Source organism: Elephas maximus, chromosome 19 (genome assembly GCF_024166365.1).
Source record: "Elephas maximus indicus isolate mEleMax1 chromosome 19, mEleMax1 primary haplotype, whole genome shotgun sequence".
NCBI lineage: Eukaryota > Metazoa > Chordata > Mammalia > Proboscidea > Elephantidae > Elephas > Elephas maximus.
Genome location: NC_064837.1, coordinates 50292534 through 50314090, shown reverse-complemented (window position 1 = coordinate 50314090; position 21557 = coordinate 50292534). Strand labels below are relative to the sequence as shown.

The 21557-nt window shown below is 50.5% G+C and overlaps 1 protein-coding gene across 2 annotated transcripts; it reads left to right on the top strand.

Moving 5' to 3' along the window:
• The first annotated feature begins 1538 nt into the window (after window positions 1-1538).
• MEOX1 (mesenchyme homeobox 1) lies at window positions 1539-19182 on the top strand. Of its 2 annotated transcripts, XM_049861223.1 has the most exons (3): window positions 1539-2420; window positions 15682-15854; window positions 17055-19182. In XM_049861223.1, exons 1-3 carry the CDS (start codon window positions 1952-1954, stop codon window positions 17175-17177), a joined length of 765 nt encoding a protein of 254 aa, XP_049717180.1. In that variant the 5' UTR covers window positions 1539-1951; the 3' UTR covers window positions 17178-19182. The 2 variants fall into 2 exon arrangements, with proteins under 2 accessions (XP_049717180.1, XP_049717181.1); XM_049861224.1 differs by lacking the exon at window positions 15682-15854 and having other exon boundaries at window positions 17055-17140.
• Window positions 19183-21557: the final 2375 nt, after the last annotated feature.

The window sequence follows — 21557 nt, the reverse complement described above, 5'->3', positions numbered from 1 at the left end:
CGACACACACACCTATCTCTTTACAGCTTGTCCTGCCCACAGGAATGTATATCTAAGGAATTTCTGTGTTAAACGCAAGTCGTGGCCACCACTCACCACCCCAAGCCCCCCTTCCTCTCTGCCTACATCTTCCTGTGTGGAGCATCTCCTGTGTCCTTCCCCAGGCTCCCCTCTTCAGGTGGCAGAGCTAAGATCCACAGCCTCTCCTCAGGGAACCCTGGGTGTCTTCGGGGCCAGCCAGCCGGCAGAGACATTGCTGTTAGGGTCCCATGCCCTGATCCCGCTGCTCTGGGAATATTTGATGGGAGGGGAGAGCTGACCCTCTTGTGTTTGGAACATCAACCTCTGAGAAATCCCATTAGCCCTTCGGGGAGACCAGCAGGGCCTGGCAGACTGAGTGGCTGACAGCCCAAGGCGGCATTTGGGCTGGGCCTCCTGTGATAAGCACCAGCCAGGAAGACTTGAGTGACCTATTTGCCAAGGAGAACTCCATTGGGGAACAAGAATCATGGGGAGTCATTATTTGGGAAGCAGTGAGTTTCTGTTTATGGTGATGGAAAATTTGGCCACAGTATTCGTAATGGTTGCACAACATGACTGATGTAATTGATATCACCAAAATGGACACGTGAAAAACGTCGCATTGGACAATGTTGTGTTATATATATTTTTACAGGAGTAAAAAAAGAAGAATCCCCCCGATTCCAATTTCCATGCACCTGGTTCCATGGAAGTCTCAGCCTCTGGGGTGGGCAAAGGAAAGCAGATGGGTGGAGGTTAAGGGGGCAGGGAGCAGGTGGGGGGAGATCCGAAGAAACTTCAAGGAGCTTCTTTAAGAAGCTTTCCTTTGCGGGGGAGAAAAATGACCCATAAACCCCTCTAGAAAAGAGTGTGGCTAATTGGCATATAAGTTGGAGGTTAAAGAGCGGAAGGAAGAATCTGGTGGTTTTTTAAAGTTACTGAGAAAGTGAGAATGTCGCTTTGGGCAGAGCGACATGACTTTTTACTAGAGTGTGTCTTTCTTTATACTACCCAGCATAGTGAGCCACCGAGACTTGCAAAAAAGATTTTTCTTAATCCACCTTCCTTTTCTGCAGGCAGCAGTAGAAGGGCCTTTAAATCAAATGCAATCAGCAAGCTTGTCTCTTGCACTTATTCCCTGCTTCACTCCCTGGAATTTGGCATTTGATGGATTCTGGATCTGACTTAAGGCTTTTTCCAAATCCAAGACTTGGGGAATTTTGTTAACAGTGCAATAAAAATAGCTTCATAGTGTTACAGGAGACACATTAAAGAGGTTGTGTGTGTGAGCTGCTCTCCCCTTTAAAAAAAAAAAAATACAGACAATGTTTCTTTAAAAGTCTCCATCTGCAAATCCCATTAGATGTGCATATAAGGTTTCTGATGATTAATAGTTGCCTGCTCGGGTTTTGGTTGGAGGGGATCGTGTGTGTGCGGGTTAACCCCTCCCTCTCCTCTCTCACATTTCACTTCAGAAATGTGTCACTCTCTCCCCACTGCAGGATTTAAAGTGTGTCTCAGAGCGCCGGGCTGCTCCTCTGCAGGCATTGGCTTCAGGCACCAGGACCAGTCCATCATCAGCTGGTGGGGCCGAGCTGGGCCATTGAAAATGTTCTGTGTCATCAGCGACAAATACATGTACAAGGGACCCCAATAGGCAGGCTGGTGTGCTGGGGGGCAGGAAGTGAGGAGTAAAGTCTGACATAGGTGTGTGTCACACATGTGTGGAGTGGGCCACATGTGTGCGTACTTTCAGGAGAGGCTTTAGTTTTGGTTTTTCTTTTGGTTCCTGGGGTGAATTTTCCGTTGAACTTTTTTACCCCCTATTTTAAAAAAAAAAAAATTTTTTTTTTTGCATTTTTAAAATTTTCAATCTAACAAGTGTAAAGAGACAAATCTTTGAGAGGACTGAGGCAGGCAGCCGACACAGATGGATCCCGTGGCCAGCAGCTGCATGCGGAACCCTCAACCTCCAGCCCCTGTCTGGGGCTGTCTTCGAAACCCCTACTCAGAAGGCAATGGGACCTCAGGGCTCCCCCACTACCCGCCAACCCCGTTCTCCTTCCACCAGAAACCAGACTTCCCGACGACGGCGACAGCAGCCTACCCCGACTTCTCTGCCTCCTGCCTCGCAGCCACCCCGCACAGCCTGCCCCGGGAGGAGCGCATCTTCACTGAGCAGCACCCTGCCTTCCCACAGCCCCCCGAATGGCACTTCCCTGTCTCAGAGGCCCGGCGCAGGCTCAACCCAGGCCCATCTGGGAGCTCCCGGGAGATGGGGGCCAGCAGCCCAGGCCTGGTGGATGCCCTGGGAGGCCCAGGCGAGGACTACGGGGTCCTTGGGACCACTGCCAATGAGACGGAGAAGAAGTCAACCCGACGGAAAAAGGAGATTTCAGGTAGGTGGCTGGGGAGCCGCTGACCATTCCTTTACTATGTGAACGTGGGGAGGTCACTCACTCTGAGCCTAGCTGCCCTGACCATGAAATGTGAGTAAAACTACCCCGCTAACCACAAGGCACGAGACTAGGCCAGATAACCTTTGGGGTTTCTACCACTCAGAGTTCTAGGATTCTCTGTTAGTAGGGGCTAAGTCTGTATCCCCAGCACTTCTGGGCCCCGGGAGGATGTACCAGCAAGAGAATGAAAATGGGGGTGCAGAGATAAATAAGGTGGTCTTGCCCCCAAATTGCTCAGACTGAGAAGAAGAGGTCTGAGAGCACCGTCAGGCAGTGGGAGGTGTTACGATGTGGGCAGGTTCAAGGTGCTTCGGGAAACATGCGTTACCTCCTTTGAGTCCCACAAGTTGGCAAGGTGGGTTGTTGTAGTTGCCATCGAGTTGGCTCCGACCCATGGTGAACTTATGTATAATAGAGCAAAAGATTGCCCAGTCCTGTGCCATCTTCATGATCAGTGGTATGTCTGAGTCCATTGTTGAGGCTATGTTCAATTCATCTCATTGAGGCTTTCCCTCGTTTTTTGCTGACCCTCTACCAGTCATATCCTTTTCTAGCGAATGGTCTGTCCTGATGCGTCCAAAGTATGGAAAGTTTTATTATCTCAGTTCTATCCATGTGGAAAATAAGAGGCTAACAGTTTGAGAGGAACCCTGCTACAGTGGGTAGAAACAGACTGGCTAGCTCATCCTAGTTGGCCAGTCCTGTGTCCCAGGAAACCCCTCAGTCCCAAGTAAACCTCGCAGTGAGCTTGAACCCAGCCCTTCAGACCCCAAGTCCCATACCTTTCAGTCGAATTTCTAGCACAGTATTTACTTTTGAATGATATTTGTTCTCTGTGCTTGAAGAAGCCCCCTTGATGTGCTCAAATAGATTGTAATAACCACAGCTTCTCTCCTGGTTGCTAAATAGAAACCAAAAAAAAAAAAAGACCAGTTTCCATGAAGTGGCTTCCGACTCATGGCAACCTGACATGTATCAGAGCAGAACTGTGCTCCAGAGGGTTTTCAATGGCTGGTTTCCAGAAGTAGATCAACAGGCCTTTCTTCCAGGGCACCTTTGGGTGGACTCAAACTTCTAACCTTTCAGTTAGCAGCCAAGTACATTAACTGCACCACCTAGGTTGCTAAATAGACCAAAGACCTGTTGCTGTCGAGTTGATTCCAACTCATAGAGACCCTGTAGGATAGAGTAGAACTGACCCTATGAGTTCCCAAAGTTGTAATCTTTACAGAAGCCGACTGCCACATCTTTCTCTTGAGGAGCGGTTGGTGGGTTCGAACCTCTGACCTTTCGGTTAGCAGCTGAGCACTTATTGACTGTGCCACCAGGGCTTCTTTGCTAAATAGAAAAAAAAAAATAGAAGGGCCCTTTAAATCCTCAGCTGGTTAAATTCCTACCCCTGCCTGGTTGGAGATTTGCCGAGAATTGGAGCATTTTCTGCTTCTCCTCTCCAAGGAACTCTCAGCGACTTGGCCACTGCGCCTAGTTGAACAGCTTTCCTCTTCATAGTGCCTGCCTCTGCTCCTCCTCCATCTCTACCCCTCTTCAAAAGCTGCGTCCAGCCACCTTCCAGGGAACTGTGAGCCAAAGGCGTTGGAAAGGGATGGGCAAAACCAAGAGTCCACTGGGCTCAGGCAAACTCTCTGTCATCATTCCTCATTTTCAGCGAATGGCCCAGGGCACGAGTCAGTTCAGATGTCAAGCAGCTGACCACCCCAAGAGTACATAGGCACCCTCTCCTGAATGACCCGTGCTCCTCATAGGCTCCGACTCGGGGGTGGGGTCCCCCATTCTGGAGAGGCCCTGTGTTTTCCCGCAGGGTCCTCTCAGGAGTAGCAGCAGTGGCATGAAGCAGGGCACAGCAAGTTGACGTTCATTCATTCCCATGTAGCTCTAAACCCACATGGCAACCTTTCTTGCCTGGTTGCTTGACTCTTTGTTTGGGATTTAACTAAAAGGGCAGAAGGCAGGAAAGATCCACTTCGTAGGAGCCTAAAGAAGAGAGAAACTGAAGAGCAAGTCTTTAAACCAACTCTAAGAATCAAAACTTCAGCTGAGAATAGACAAATCCACAAGGAACCCCAACCACCACCCAACCCTGCTGATCCCGAGTCACTTGTTAGAGCCTGTTTCTATTTAAATGTTTGATATTTTTTCCATTAATTTTGATTTTTAAAAAACATTACATTAAAATATTACTTATCTTGATTACTGGGGTTTGGGGCACCCCTTATATTTTACACCCAAAGCAAGGGCCTCACTTGCCTCACCCTAGATCCGACTGAGCCATCTCTGGAAGTGGGACCGGCATCCATCAGAAATATGCTTTCCATACCTCTTCACAGTCAGACAGACAGGGTGCGGTGTCAGCACCCCAACTTTCGGTTGCATGACTTTGGCCAAGTTCTTAATTTCTCATGGCCTCTGTTTCCCCAGCTGTAAAATGTGAATATACTAACAGCACCTTCCATACAGAGTTGCTGTGAAGGTTAAATGAATGCAGTGATCCATAAGATTAACACCGTGCCTGGCATATAGTAAGAGTTCAATAAATAGCAGTCGTGAATGGTATTAGGGCCATATTTCCTGAACCAGACTTCAGAACACAGGGTCTGACAAACACTCCTGTATTTACAGGGAGAGCGGAATTGAGTATTTCAAATACACTGTCTCAGAAATTCCTGAGTCTGGGGTATAACATGGGGAAATTTCTTGTAATCATCGTTGATCCTAAAATCTGGTTTTCATCAATTAGGAGCCTGGAGCTTAGAGGCTGGCTGGAGAGATTGGGGGGTGAGTTGTGCCTGGTAAATGCACCCCAGCCTAGCTTGCTGAGGAGGTGCCTATTAATGGAAGTTACCGCAAGTTTGTTTCAAGGGGAAAGTTCTTTGCTCTCCCCTCTCTTTTCTTCGCCCAACTGCTTCCCCCTCATGTCCCCTGAAAGATGGGGCTGATTTGCTCAAGTAGATTGGAAAATGGGGTCCCTGGCCCTCCCCCACACTGGGACATTCTGTTGACTCACAGCACAGAACTGATTTAGGAGGCTAGTGTGATGTTATCCTGCAGGACCACTCCCAGCCCCAGGCCAGTGGGTGTTAAAGATCCCCGCTGGCAGGGACAGCTGCCAGGCCACTGTTGTTTTCCCCCAAATTGTCCTTGCTACCGTGGTCGTCTTTAGTTTATGGGAGTGGGGGATTTCGCGGTGATCTGATGGGGTTCAAGGGAAGGTCGAGTGTGATCGGCCTGCTACAGGTGAATCTGATGGCGGCCTGGGAAAGCCCTCAGGGCAGCTCAGGGCACACTCACTCCACCACTCACTCCACAGGGAGGACTTTGATCAGACTCCATTTTTCTCATTCCTCCATCAGCGTTCCCAGGGCTTGTCCTTCCTCCATTTCTCCCCTTCAAGAGCTGATCTCCTCTGGCCCCTGCTCAACACCAAACTCTCACTTTGTGGAGGTTGAAGAACTCTCCACAACTTGGCTCCTCTTGCCCTTGACCTTCCTATACAGACCACCCCCACTTGACCGCCACACCCTCTCCCCCTCCCATGAAGCCACCCCAGTTTACTTGCCTTGCAAACCCACCAATAACATGGCCCCACATGTGCCAGAGTAGAACTGCGTGCCATCAGGTTCCCAGTGGCTGATTTTCCCGAAGTAGATCGCCAGGCCTTTCTTTCAAGGCACCTCGGGGTGGACTTAAATCTCTGACCTTTGGGTTAGCAGCCAAGTGCATTAACCATTTGCACCAACCAGGGTGCAGACACACCTGCTTTTTCTTCTCTCCTCCCTGCCTCAGCTCAGAAGCTTCCCTTCTCCCGCTATTCTGCCTGTTCAAGTCCTGTTTATTTTAAGATCCAGCTCAAAAACTACCCCTTCCAAGAATCCTTTCTTGACCCTTCTACACATACAAACTCACCACCGCTGCCCTTGCATCCCCAGTTATGTATGCATACGGTTGCCTCTCTCCCTAAAATGGAGTGTCTGGAGGGCTGAAATAATGTCTAATTCACCTGTGCAGTCTCCTTATCGCCGAAAAACATTTGCACATGGGAGAAGCTCATTCGCTGTCTGGTTAGTAGCCTCCGTTTCAGCCTGGCACAAGGGTTTCCACCATGTGTGCTGTGCCTTCTGCAAAATCCATCAGGCCCCTTACGCTGTCACTCACAAGGGGGGCGTGCAGAGAGCCAGACTTTCATCATAAAACCAGGCCAGGGTCAGGGTGAGTGCTGGGGTCAGAAAGACCCATAAACACCCACCTGTAGGCTGGGCTGCCTCTGTAGAGGAGCCCCTTAGGGGGGCTGGGGCCAGATCTCCAAGTACCAGGTTGCCACAGCGGGGCAGCACATTGAGGGGTGCGGCCATGGCTGGGCAGCTAGAAGGTCAAGTGACCATTCTGGAGTGTGGCTGTGTGCTCCAATCCAGAGGAAAGGGCGCCTGTTTCTGGTTTGCACAGAGGCACCCTGTGGGTGAGCATCAGCCTTGCCAAACATCACTTCTTGCCTTGCTCTCTCACTGCTCAGCAGTGAGCACCAAATATGGGGACCTAGGGATTGTAAAGACAAGGGCAGGGCCAGGGTTCTAGCAGTGACACAAATGTTCCAGTTATAAAACCTCTAATAAAAGCAGCATCTCAGAGTGTGGAAGGCTTCAGAGCTTTCCTAAGTCAGGGTCCCATCCACTACTAGAATCTCCCATTTGGGATCAGGCATCGATTCTGGCCACAATCAGATTCCTGAATTCTTACACCATCAAAAAGAGATGAAATAACAGGAGACAACTTCAGGAATGAATCTCTAAAGAAGGGGGCTGTTCAACAAGGAAACAGGTGATGGTGGGGGTGAGAACAACCCCAGTGAGTGCCACCTGGGTCCCTGCAGTGATTCCAACTACGAGGCTGGGTGAACTCATCCCTAGACCAACCCCCAGCACTGGGCTGCAGCATTGTGATGGGGCGGGGGGGCGGGGACCAAGGTTAAGTGTGCTAACCAGGCAGACCTGGTTCTGATCCTGGGTCCCCAGCTTCCTGACTGTGTGACCTCAGGCAAGTCCTAAAACCCCACTGAGCCCTGGCCTCCTCCTCTGAAAAATGAGGAGTAATTGTATCTACCTCAGAGGGTTGCCTTGGGGGATCAAATGAGATCATAGATGGATGTGAAGTCCACAGCCAGTGATGCCTGGCCCTTGATAATCCCTCAAACCAATTTTCCCAAACCTACAAGTCAGAGTCCTTCTCTTTCACAGTCTTCTCCTGATGCTGGCTGCACCCAAGATGCCCACACTCCACGTCTGGCTAGGATGAGTGACCTCATGAGCTCAGACAGAGCCTGTGCAGCCTGCAGCCTACCGCTAGTTGGCCTGCCTGACCTCTGCAGACCCCCAGCCCATGGTCTGTGCGGTGCTGGATGGGGTGCAGTTTGACTGCACAGGCACTACGGCACCTCTTGCCCTTACCCCAACCCCAACTCCAGATCCCCCAGCAAGGAAGAAGCCTTAAGGCGGAGCAGTGGGAACCCCACACTCTCCCCAGATTCCTCTGGGCATCTCCTGCCTCGTGGTTGGAGCTCCTGCCTGCCCCCTGCCAGCTCAAACACTGCCTTAACTCAGAGGCACCAGCACAAATCCTGGGCCTAGGCCTCGGCCTGCTCAGGCCCTCACCCAGGCATAGTCAGGAAGCTCTGGAGAACATCAGCTTCCCCCAAGGCACCAGGATCCTGAACAATTTCTGAGGCGTAAGAGTCCAAAGAGCCTGTGGCCATGCGAAGCTTGGCTGAAGGGCTGCCTCAGCTCGGCCCTAATACCTTGCCAGGCTAAGGGCTCGCAGTTCTGCCCGTCTCGCCTAGTTCCCTGAGTTCAATAAATCAGGGGCACCTGGACCAGGCAGGCAGGGATGGATCCCAGAGAAAGAGCAGGACTCAAGGCCCCTATAGACCCCTGGAGTCAGCCCCTGCCCCCAATTCCCTCTCCACTTACTGAATCAGGCTTCCCACCCAACTCAGCTCACTGGCCTCTGGCCAGGACCCCCGCTGTCTCCCCGACTCCCCATCTTTCATCAGCTGCCATCAGGTGGATTCAGACTCATGGCAACCCTGTGCATATCCAGAGTAGAACTATGCTCCATAGGGTTTTCAATGGCTGATTTTTCAGAAGTAGATCACCAAGCCTTATCCTCCAAGGTGCCTCTGGGTGGACTCAGACCAGACCTTTCTTCCAAGGTGCCTCTGGGTGGACTCAAACCAGGCCTTTCTTCCAAGGTGCCTCTGGGTAGACTCAAACCAGGCCTTTCTTCCAAGGTGCCTCTGGGTGGACTCAAACCAGGCCTTTCTTCCAAGGTGCCTCTGGGTGGACTCAAACCACCAACCTTTCAGTTAGCAGCTGAGCGCATTACCGATTTGCTCCACCTAGCCCATTCTTTTATGTTACACGTTTATCCCTGTTTTCCTTGTATACAGTGCTGGAGAAACAGTGTGAACAATGGGGCCCCGGGCCCAAAGCCCACATTTCCTTTGGTGACAGCTGAGGGTGACATCTGGAACTTATAAACACAAACAAAGCCCAGCACTGCCCACGCTCACCCCCATCTTGTAGACCCACTGCTTCCACCTCTCTTCCTTCCACTTCCCTCCCCCTCTCTGCTTCTTCTCCCCCTCTGCCCCCACCCCTCTTCCAGGGTCCCAACATCCCATCTCATCACCTAGTTCATCCCACTCTCCCTTACCTCTACTCCCCCTCACCCCACATACTTACTGTCCCCCCTCACCTCTGCCCACCCTCACTGCGCCACCCCATCTGGGCCTCTCAGAAAAGACAACGCCAGTTCCAGACATTCCCATTCCAGAAAGCATACCCTGAAGGCCCCAGCCCACCACTGGGCTTCTCAAAGAGGTTGAGAGTCCTACCTGTGTCTCTTCAGGCAAGTATAGGAGAGGGAAAGGACCTGGACATTGAGGTGGGCAGGACCCAGTGAGAAAAGCAGACCTGTCCTGGACTCTGGGGAGGTCCCAGATGCAAACATCCAGCAGGTCTCAGGTTGGTTCCACCCAGGTTTTGTCTATTTTGATGGTTTGATCCCTTGTTCTGAAGCTGAAAGTAGCAGAACTAACAGAAACATCAAAGTGTGCATGCTGTGATAGCTGAGGAAGTCACAAATACCATTTTTGGGGGGTTTGCCAAGCTCTTGCCCACCTACATTACACCCAAGATGTCCCCTCCCTTCTTTCTCCTTGAGGAATCCCAGGGACACAAATCTGGGCCCAGACACAGACACTTTCCTTCCATGCTCGTTCTCCCCCCAAAGGCAGCATGACATGGTGGCCACAGCCTTGGACTGGTCCCAGGGGACCTTGGACAAGCCATTTAGCTTCTCTAGGCCTTAATTTCTCCAGTCTTTAATTCAAGACAAATTTGTATCTTACCTACGTCACAGAATAATTAAGAAGATATAGTAGGAAGCAGCCTAATAGTGTGAAAATATGAAGGAATTCTGAGTTCTTGGTTCAGTTCTACCATTAAATTGCTGTGTGTCCTTAGGCAAGTACCTTACCTTCTCTGGGCTCTCCTGAAATGAAAAGGCTAATGATACTAATTCATCTCCAAGTCCACTTCCAGCTCTACTATTCTTTGATTCTGTAGTACATATGAAAGCCCATGGGAAGTTTCTCTGTGGGGGAAAGAAACCCATCATCACCTGCAAAGTGCTATTCAAATATGGGGCACACGACTCTATTTGGTCATGGGTAGAAATTTATATAAAATGATGCTTTGAGAGTTGGGGAGTAAGGACAGCAGGACTCCAAAAAGGTGTGTCCCTCTGGGTCTGTCTGAACCTCCATGTAGTTCTGATAAAGCTGTCTGCTAAATTTAGGAAGGCCTGCTGAACATGACAGCTATTTATGAAATAATTTCCCCTGGATGGTATAACAGCTCAGGGTGGAAACCGCAATCATACACACGCATCCCGTTTGCTTTTGTCTGGCCACCGTTGACTGTTTCATCACAACCCTGCTTGCTCTGAGGCTCATGCTGAGAATCCACAACTGGGCAGGGGCTGGAACGGGGTCAGCTCCTCCTGATCCATAGAGGCAGCCAGCTGAGTGTGGGCACCCACCCTCTGCAGTCCTGGAATAGGCACCCGCTGCTCAAAGGGACCAGGAAGACTGATATCCATCAGTAGTCTTATCACATCTAGTTACTGTGCCTGGGATTGCAGGCCCCTGGGAGGCTGAAGCCCCCCCACCCCCACCCCCACCTACATTACACCCCCACCCCCACCCCCACCCCCACCCCCAAGTAGTGGCCAGATCCAAGCAGAGATGTAGAAAAGTAGCAGAGAAGGGAAAATATTTAAAAGGCCTAACCTTTAAGAAGCACCTGTTTTGCTCTGCCCTGAAGACATGGTATCTTAAAGAGCATCTTATCCAGCCTCTGCCCATGAACCACCTCTCCAGCATCATCTCCAATAGACCCTCTTAAGATGGTTCTTTCAAACTGAGTCTCAACAGCAGGTCCAGGCACTATGCTACACTGTGCTTGGTGTTAACACACACTGTCAATCTCATTTTACTTTCTCAACAGTCTTATGATCACAGTGGGTATATTATTGTTCTTATTAGCGCCCATTGAGTCAGCTCCAACTCAATGACAACCTTATGTATATAGTTTTCTCATTTTACATATGAGGAAACTGAGGCTCAGAGAACTTAAGGGACTTGCCCAAGGTCAGAGAGGTCTTCCTTGGAGCCAGCATATACCAGGTGTTAATGTCCACGCAAGCTCTGCAAAGGGTCCTCAGACAAACACAACTCCTCTCCATTCAGCTCTGGGCAGGGAGTGTTCCAGGTCAGAAGGAGAGAGAAATCCCCCCACCCCCTCACCCCACAGCCACAATCTTTGGGTTGAAGACTTTGGGAAGGTTAGGGAGAGCCTTGGGACAGGGCACAGGAGTCTCCAGATCTGACTAAAAGGAGGAATTAGGGGTCAGGACAAGAATGTCTGCAGCTGGAAGAGGCCTCCGAGATCATCGAGGCCAGGGGTTGTCAACAGGAGAAGGGGTGGGGAAAGGAGAAGAGGGTGCTAGGAGGCTGAGCTTGTATATTGAGAGAACTCTGACACTAGCTTCCTAGATGAAAGACGATCTAGCCCAATCCCATACTTTTTATACATGGGGAAACTGAGGCCCAGAGAGTGAGGGAGAGTCCCCAACAAAAATCTTTTCTACTGAAACCAAACCATCTTGCGGGGAGCGGACACTTGCTGTGCACATGGACTAGCATTTTGGTGACCTGGCAGACTGAACACCTCCTGGCCAGAAACAACATCAAGTGCTCATAATTTTTCTATTTTGATGAAAAATGTTGCAATTTTTTATACTGTTGCAGAACAAAGAGAGCCATAGCTCCCACTTTAGTTTTCACAGCTAGCTTCCAGTACTTCTGGCCCTTTTACCATTTCTAACAGTGATGGAAGTTTTCCCTCCAGGAAGTTAATGAGGGAGCAGTGTCCTCCCTGCGCCAGTATCCCACCCCACCATGAGTGGGTGTGGCCCCCAAGGTTCAGGCTTTTATGTCCTCTTCATTCCTATCCTGAGGTTGATAGTTCCCAAATCAGAACAATAAGTAACAGGTGGAGGCTAAGAGATGAGAGAGGTGAGTGGGGAGGGGGCTTGTCTTGGTTGACAGTGGTCAACTACCCACACAGTCAGACCAAGATCAACTCCAAGGGAGTCCTCTCCATCTCTGTTCTCTTCTCACTAGGGAAGATTATGTGCAGAACTGTGTGTGTGTGGCGAGGGTTGGTGGGGGAATCCACGGGGCACCTATGTACACCTAGGCAGGCCTGGGAGAAGAGGAGGGTAGGTGTGGAATGAAATCCAGATCGATGACCCCAAGAGCCCTGGATGTGGAGACAAGCAGGGCTGCCATGGTCCAGGCCCAGCCAGCCACATGGAACATGGAGAACCTGATGCCAGCATTGAGTGATACTACTCTGGAGTCAGGGAACCTGGGTTCAAATCCCAGCTCTGCCACCTAAAAGCTGCTGGGCACGCTGGACAAGTTCCTGGCCTCTCTAAGCCTGCTTCCTCCTCTGTAAACTGAAGATGATTTAGAAAATATTTACCAAGTACCTCCTACCTGCCAGGAACAGGAGCAACTAGGGGCAAAATGGGTGAGAAAAAAACAGCTACATCCCTGTGGAGAGAGCTACTAATCACATAATCACATAGATCGACATAACAATGCTAACCAGCTGCTGTGGAATCAATTAAGGCTCAACCTGGGTCCCACGTGTGTCGGAGGCAGCATAGAACTGTGCTCCATAGGTTTTCAAAAGATGATTTTTCAGAAGTAGGTCACCAGGCCTTTCTTCCCCAGTACCTCTGGGTAGACTCCAACCACCAACCTTTTGGTCACTATTGGAATAACCGTTTGAACCACCCAGGAGCTCCGTAACAATGCTACAGAGGCCATCAGAAGTGACTACCCTCAAGCGTGGCAAGAATTAAAGAAGTGAATTCTCCAAGCACGTAGAAGCCTTCCTGAAATGCCAGCTGTTATTTTCCCAGCTCTTCAAAAGGCACTTAGTGGAGTGGAAGAATTGGAAGAAAACTGTGTATTTATTCAGCACTTCATGATTTTTTAAGCATTTCTCACACAATAATTTGTCTACTTTTCTCAATAACCCTGTGAGGTTGGTGCGTTATTTTCCCCAATTCCTTGAGGAGGTGACTGAGACCCAGAGAGGTTAAGCGACATCCTCAAAGTCGCCAGCAAGAGATTCAGGATTCAAACCTCGGGACAGGTCCCCTGGACTTTACACCCCCCTCCGTTACACGGAAGAGTGGAACACTTTGAGCCCTGAGGCCCGAGAGGATTGTGAAATGAGCCACTGACTCCACCCGGGGTCTGAGCTGTGGCCCGGGTTTCCTGGCCTCACTCTCCGGCCAGCGGACCGGGAGTCTCCGGGAAGGCCGCGCATCCGCTGCGTGACCGCCCCTCCCGGGCCGGCGGCCAGGAGGGGGCGCGGCGCTGGCGGCGGTCAAGGCCAGAGGACTCCTCGGGGACCCCGGCCCGGGGCTGCGCGTCCTTCCAGCCCACGCTCGCTTCCGGAGGGGTCTGAGCCTGCTTCTCCGGCCGGGAGCGAGAGGCCACCCGGCAGGCAGCCCCGGCCGGGGGCGAGTCCCGCAGGCGGCCGACTCGGGCCAGGCGCAGCGATACACCCCCTACTCGGGCACAAGGACAGCGGGGACCCCTTTGGCCCGTCTGGTGCCCCGCAGCTCGGGAGTCCCGGGGGAGCGGCGCCTCCTCTCGGGGCGCCGGGCGGGCGCTCAGCGGTGAGATGGCCCTCGGCTGGCGCCCAAATCGCTTTACCGTGCACCTCCCCGCGCCGCAGAGCCGCCCACCCCCGGCCCTCCTCCCCGGCCTCGGAGCAGCTTGGCACGGGGGCGGGCGGAGGACGCGGAAACTGCAATACAAAGAGATCGAATGAAAAGCAGAAGGAAGCGTTGAGATGGGAACCAGCGAGGCTCGCAGTTCCAGATTGGAACGCAGGGTTAATGCGAGGTTTCTACATCTTCCCCTGCCCCCGCAACTTGGCAGCTGGGCCGCGAGTGTGGGCGGCTTTCTTCCCCTACACTACCCTTCTAAATCCTCCGCCTAGCCCTCCAGGCCTGCTGAGACATTGCCGCCCCCGCCTCAGCGCGCACACACACTGCAGGGTGGGAGTGGGGTCTTTGAGGGCGCAGGGGGCTGGGGCGCAGCTTTGGGTGTGCAGGTGTGTGACTTTGGGTAAGACACCTGCCCTGAGCCACAGTCTGCTTGTCTGCGAAAAGAAGATGATGGAGTGAAAAGCTTCTAAATGTTAAACCCCGGCAGGAAAAGTGGTTCTTGGAGCCTTTCACTGAACCCGTGACTTATTGTTAGTTAATTGTGTCGGTGCTTGTGTCTCCTTCCTGTGAGTCCCTCCACCACCCTTAAAGTGACAGTAGAGTTGCCTCTTACACTGCCCAGGAGATAACCATTCTAACAGTCCCTTTGTTTGTACAGCACTTTACAATTTGCAAAACCTTCCTACATATTTTTCATTTGAATAGTATGTGAGTCAAACTGCCTGGGTTTGATTCCTGGCTGGATGAACTGAACTTGGACAACTTGCTTAACTTCTCTGTTCAGTTTTCTGGTCTATAAAATGGGGATCATACTAGAACTCACCCTTCTGGGTTAGTGTGAGGATATAACGGTGGCACAAATGTTTAAGCACTTGACTACTAACTGAAAGATTGGCAGTTTGAATCCACTCAGAGACACCTCAGAAGAACGGCCTGGTGATCTGCTTCTGAAAGATCAAAGCCTGGAAAACCCTGTGGAGGGCAGTTCTACCCTGACATACATGGGGCCACCATGAGTTGGAATCAATTTGATGGCAACTGATGCTGTATTGGTAAGGTGTTTGGTACAACACCTTGCACAGAGTCTGTTCCCCTGGGCCCCCGTTAGCAGTTAGGATTGAGTCCCCCACTTCCCACTGTGTCTAACCTGGGGCCTCCATTACAGGGGTCTGGATGGACTTTCCAGACTTGGTCCCTCCTAGTGTTAAAGAGGGAAAGAAGTTTACGGCCTCACTTCTTAATTTCAATGCACACACAAATCCCGTGCGATTTTGCTAAAATGCAGATTCTGATTCAGTAGTGGCAGGGCATAGGTAACCAGTTCTCCCCGATGCTGCCGGCACCAAATCACACTTAGAGCAGTGGCTTGCAAACTTGACCATGCATCAGATTCCCCTGGAGAGCTTGTTACACTGGGGTGGGGTTGAGGATGCGTTTCTAACGCGTTCTCCTTCTCGGTGATGCTGATGCTGCTGGTCTGGGGACCACACTTCGAGAACCTCTCTGCCTTAGAGCATCTCACCCCATAAACTTTCAGTCACTAATGATGTCATGGGTGGGGTGATGGAGATCACCGAATAGCCAAAGGCAGCTTCATAAGCTTCAGGAATAAAAAAAAAAGGGGGGGGTGTACCTGAAGTTGGGAGCAAAAAAGAACTTCCCAGTACTCCGGGGGCTAAGACACTAGAAGGACTGTCAGGAGGCGGCTGCGTAGCTTCTTAGAATCCTTTAGATGCAAGAGACAGAGAAAAGGCAAAAGAAAGGGAACCGAGGCGTCTCGGGCTCATGGCTTCCTGGTCTGGCCTTCTCTCTCCAGACAACCAGGAGACCCGAGGGAAACTGGAAGGCGGCAGCAAGGCCCGCAAGGAGAGGACAGCCTTCACCAAGGAGCAGCTGCGGGAGCTGGAGGCCGAGTTTGCGCACCACAACTACCTGACTCGGCTCCGGAGATACGAGATCGCGGTGAACCTGGACCTCTCTGAGCGGCAGGTGGGGCGCAGGCAGCACCTTCTCTCCTCGGTCATCCTTCCTTTCTTCTGTTCTTTCAGTCTCCTCCCTTTCCTCTTTCCCACCACCACTGCTGAACCTTCTTTATCATCTGCCTCTCCCCAGTCCAGTGATTCTCAATGGTGTCTGTAGGGAAGAATCACCTGGGAGACTTTAGTAACACCGATGCCCAGGCTCCATCCCTAGAGACTGCGCATTGGTCTGGGGTAGGGTCCAGCCATCAGAATTTTGCAGAGCCGCCCCCCTCCCCCGTGCAGCCAGCCTTGAACACTGGTATGGTTATTTCCAAACTTGAGTGTGCATTGGAATCACCTGAGAGGCTTGTTTCAAATGCAGATTCTGGAACCCCAGCTCTGGAGGGCAGTTCTGCAGTAAGATTGAGTGGGGCTGGAATCTGCATTTCTAGGAAATTCTCCACGTGAGTCAGACATGCAGATGGTTCCTGGGCACACTTTGAAGAAAACTGCTTGGACCCTTTATTTTAGGCGCTGACGTTGGTAGCAACTTTCAATATATAAAGCACTTTACCAGACTGTTGGATTTAGAATCAGAAGACTTAGATTCAAATCCTGCCTCTGCTACTTCCTAGCTCTGTCACCTCTGAGACCTGTCTCTGGACCTCCGTGGGTCTCCATCTGTACAACGGGGTCATAATCCCAGCCTGCAGACAATACTGAAGTGCAGAAATGTGCAGACTAGAGCCATCTAAACTGAAAATGCTTTATAAATGTGCCTAAAGGAAGCCCTATAGGGCAGTTCTACTCTGTCATATAGGGTGTCTATGAGTCAGAATCGACTTGATGGCACACAGCAACAACAAAGAAAGAGGCTGGTGATCCTCTGATCCCAGATGCTTGGGGAATGGGGAATGGAGGGAGGGGGTGTTGGCATGGAAGGGGCGGGGCATGTGGAAGGGGGTGAAGCCAGTGCAGAGTGACTTTTAGAACCAGTTTCCCTGACTGTCTGGGACTCGGCTTTATCTGGAGACCAGGAGACAAACTTCCAGGCCAATTTGAGTATCCTCCACTTGGACTCAGTTCCTGGGCCTTTGGGGAGTGGAGAGGGGCAAGTGAGGGTTTCAAGCTGGGTCCCTGGAGCTGCACCCTGGCAAGCTTGGGCATGACATGGGGAGGAGGTCGCACCGGCCCTGGAGTGACTGGCCTCCTTTGCTTCCTCTCCCAGGTCAAAGTATGGTTCCAGAACCGGAGGATGAAGTGGAAGCGTGTGAAGGGAGGTCAGCCCGTCTCCCCACATGGGCCGGACCCTGAGGATGGGGACTCTGCAGCCTCTCCAAGTTCAGAGTGAGATGCTCCATGGAGACAAAAAGACTGAGGACTGAGCCTCCTACCCACTACCCCACCCCTGTCCCACCTTCACCTTCTCCCCCCCACCCCACCCGCAGTGTGGCCTCCCCGTGTCTCGCAGTGATTCATGGATATGAAGCTGCCCAGCATTTCTGGAGACCCTGAAGTTTCCCAGAAAGCTCTGTTCAGCATTGCTGTGGCTTAGGAACCCCTTTTCCAGGGCCTCTGCTTCCCATAACTCTGTGGAATCGAGCAGAGGTCCTACCCAAGTGAGTCCGGGGAACAGCTCCAGGGACACAGCCTCTCAGGGCTCCTTGGCTGCCACCTGCACCCTCTCCTGGCACCTTCTTCCTATACCAGCCAGGCCTTGTCCAGGTCTGGACACCACCTGGCCTCCTGGGAGAGGCACCTTGGGACCAGCTGGTGTCTCGTGAAAGCGAACCTTCCAGAAGAAAGGAAATGACTGAGACGTACACCTCCAGGACCACCTCTCCACTTTGGACTCTACGCTGGAGGTCTTAGGGGCTCTTAAAAAAAACTTGTTGCTGTCAAGTTGATCCTGACTCATAGCAACCCTATAGAACAGTGTAGAACTGCCCCGTAGGGTTTCCAAGGAATAGCTGGTGGATTTCAACTGTCGACTTTTTGGTTAGCAGGCGAGCTCTTAACCACTGCGCCACCAGGGCTCCTAGGGACTCTTAGTCATCCCAGAAGCCCAGAGAAAATCAATGTGGGGGGGGCTGAGGACAGAAACTCTGCTGCTGCAAATAGGAAACCCATCTGTGTCTCCAAGTTTATTGGCTGTTAAGTGGGCAGGTTTATGAGGGTTGACTGGCAAAAGACAGAAAGATAGCTTGGTGTAGATCTCGTGGTCCCCAAACAGGCCCATTCACACTAGCTTAACTGGGTGGGTGAGAACGAAGCCAGGACAGCACCTGCTTCTTCAAAAATCAATTCAGCACTAAACTTGGGCCGTTGAGCAGAGCCCCAGAGCGATGGAGCAGCTATTCCTTCTAAATCCACAGTTTCCAGATTGAAAACCTATCAGATGCTCACGTTGTTGAGTTGAGGGCTAGAAAGTGGCTCCTGTGTTCTGAGGATGGGGAGCTACAAACTAGGGCTGCTGGCTGAAGGCATAGAAATGTGGAGCCCTGGAGTGGAAGATACTCTGGCTGCAGCATGACATGCTCTCAAAGAACTCTAGCTGCAACGGGAAAAAGAAAACAGTCCCTATCCCTCCACGGGATGGATTTTAGCCCCTCTTATGGTGCAAACTCTGTGGGGCAGTTCTACTCTGTCCTATAGGGTCGCTGTGAGTCAGAATCGACTTGATGGCAACGGTTTTGTTTTTTTTTTTATGGTGCAGATAGTTTGCACTGAACTATAAAAAAAAAAAAAATTTTTTTTTTTTAATTAACCTAAAGGTTGACAGTTTAAACCCACCCAATGGCCTGTACAAGAAAGGCCTGGCAATCTGCTTCCATAAAGATTACAGCCAAGAAAACCCTGTGGAGCAGTTCTACTCTGTAACACATGGATTCACTGTGAATCAGAACTGACTTGATGGCAACTGGTTATGTGTTCCATAAATGCAGTTATTACGGAAGTAACTGTGAAGCTCGTGTGCGTGGGCTGCCTGGACCTCAGCCAGATCTTCTGGGGATGACACTTCTGATGACCAAACAGCCTGGGGTGACTGAAGCCTTGGAACGAGACCCCCCTGCCTACCTTGTGCTGCCTCCCAGTACCAGCTGGGATCACAAAGGGAGGTCAGCAAGAGTTTGGATCTCTTATACGATATCATTCATGTGTAAAAATAGTCCCACCTCCCCATCCCAAAAGGACAAAAGCTGTGGAAAATGATTGCCAAATAAGATGGCTGGTTAAAGCGTGTGTCATTTTTTCTAAAGCATACTTCATATATTTTCTTAAGATTACATCAAGTTAACTGGGCAAGGTCAATTCACTTTGTAAGAAAATTCTTGAAGAAATAAAATCAACTAAAAAGCCAAGTGCACAGGCCTTTTTCCTTGCAGAGCTAAGAGCCACAGCTCTTGCGTGTCCTGTGATGTGTATTTGATGATTTGCCAGACAAGCTCCAGAAGTAACAAAATAAAGGGGGAGTGAAATCATCCAGACCGAGTTGTCTCCCTTTAGGTTCTTCAAAAGTTAGGTGCCAATATAATCATTGCCAAAAAAATCTGTCCCTTCATGGGGATGCACTATCTTCATTTCCCACTGTAAAATTTTAACTCTCTAATAGTTTATCTTCTAATAGTTCAACTTCCCTAATAGTTTATCGAATAGTCACAGTTCTATAAACAAAAGATGAACTCTAACCACCCTTAAGTTTTAAATTCAGAGTTTGGGAGAGTTTCATTTTCTAGGGTAGAAAAACAGACACCAACAGTAATTTAAAAAGACATAAGAAAAAAAGTTGACAATCCTATATCTTTTTAATTAAAAAAAAAAAGATTGATCTTACCAAGATGTCAACAATGGGCAAAAGAGGACTGAGGAGAGGGGAGGGAGGGAGCCAGGAGAGGACAGCTGGCCAAGATTTGGCTTTGAGGTGGCCTGGGCCAGCTATGTACATGGCTGGATGTGACATCATCAGGAGCTGGCAGAGTAAAGCAGACCCTCCAAAATCAAGGTGCCCAAAAAGGGGCTCGACTAAGGTTCAGGTTCAAAGCCAAACAAGCCAGACACACCCACAGGCACTCTGACACCCCTTCCTACTGGAAATTTGACTCCCTCGGCTTTAGGGACTTCACCTCTCCTGGTTCTCCTCTTCCATCCCAATGGTTCCTTCTCTGTTTCCCATGCAGACCCCTTGCCCGATGCTTTTGCACCTGTTGTAGGTTCCAAGGTTTTCTTCTTCTGCCCAACACCTTTCCCACTCTTCATTCTTTCCCCAGATGATTCCATCCACCTACATAAATATAGTGTTTACTTTGTGTCGGGCACCGTTCTAAGTACTTTCCGTGAATGAACTAATTAAATTCTCTTAACTATCCTAAGAGTTAATTATTTCCATTTTACAGAAGAGACAGCCATGGCAGAGAGGAGTTAAGTAACTCCCCAAGCTTTTAGAGCCAGTTAGTAGTTATGGGAGGTTGTATTATTGGGCCTCTGCCTACTTCTACAGCCTTCTTCTACCACTCCCAGCCGGGAATCTATGCTCCAGCGATATCAGATCAGGCCTTGTGATTTCTCACCTACATTGCTTAGCTTGTTCCCTTCTGTTTGGAATGCTCTCCCAGAGCTGGATCCACCTCCCCAAAGACTTAGGCATTCTAGGAGCACTTAAAGGGACAACTCAAAAGGAACACAGAGGAAGTTTTAACATGTAAATATGACCCAACTAACTTTGAGCAGTAGACTGATGTCTGACATTAGGCAGCCACATTAGCCAGTTTCCAAAATTAGTAGGAAAAAAAAAAAATCCTTCTCAGTGTGAGAATTTTGATTTCCCTGTAGCACGGTTAATAAGTCCATTGAGTAGAGAATGGTCGTGAAATGAAAGGTGCATACGCACACATCGATCAAGTGCTTTCTGGCGTCTTTTGAGTGTGTCCTGCACGCCTACTTGCCAGCGTCGGCATTTGATTGACCAGTGCTGGCTGAACGGTACCCAGGACCAGCTGCTCTTCATGATGGTAAAAATCCTCCGCTTTCTCTCAAATGCAAAGCTGTGCAATGGAAACAAGGCCACCTGCAGGTGACTCCCTGATGTGAGCCAATGACTGTGACCAGAGCTGGTGGCTTGGTAAGGATCTGAACAACAAAGAATTCCCAGACAGTAACTTTTTTTAACTTTTCAGTAACAGGTTTCTCCATTCTTGAGAGAGCATCAAGGACAGACAAGCGTATGTCTGCCCTTCCAAGGGGCAGAAAGAGGAAGCGAGTAGACAATCGGTTTCCAAATGAAAGGGTCTGGGGCAGCTCCAAAACCACTTGAGTGGACTCCAACTCCTGGTGGCCCCACCTGTCCTCCATAGGGTTTTCAGTGGCTGATTTTTCAGAAGTAGATTGCTACGCCTTTCTTCCAAGGCACTTCTGGGTGGGCTTGAACCTCCAACCTTTTGGTTAGCAGTCAAATTCATTTAACTATATGCACTACCCAGGGACTCCAGGGGTGGCTCGGGGCTTCAGAAATCCACCCACTTTTCTGGGCCAGGTGCTGGAATGGAAAGATGCATTCTGAGAACTATTCAAAGAAGAGAACCTGGTTTCAGGCAGGGATTGGTTCTTTCTAGTCTGGACCCCCAAAGTGGCACAGTTCCAGTAGCCAGGAGAGCCCATGGTGGGTGCCTTTCTTCCATTGAGCTTTTTGCCATTAAAAGCTGTATGTTCTCCAGCCAGGCAAAGGGGGCCTTTG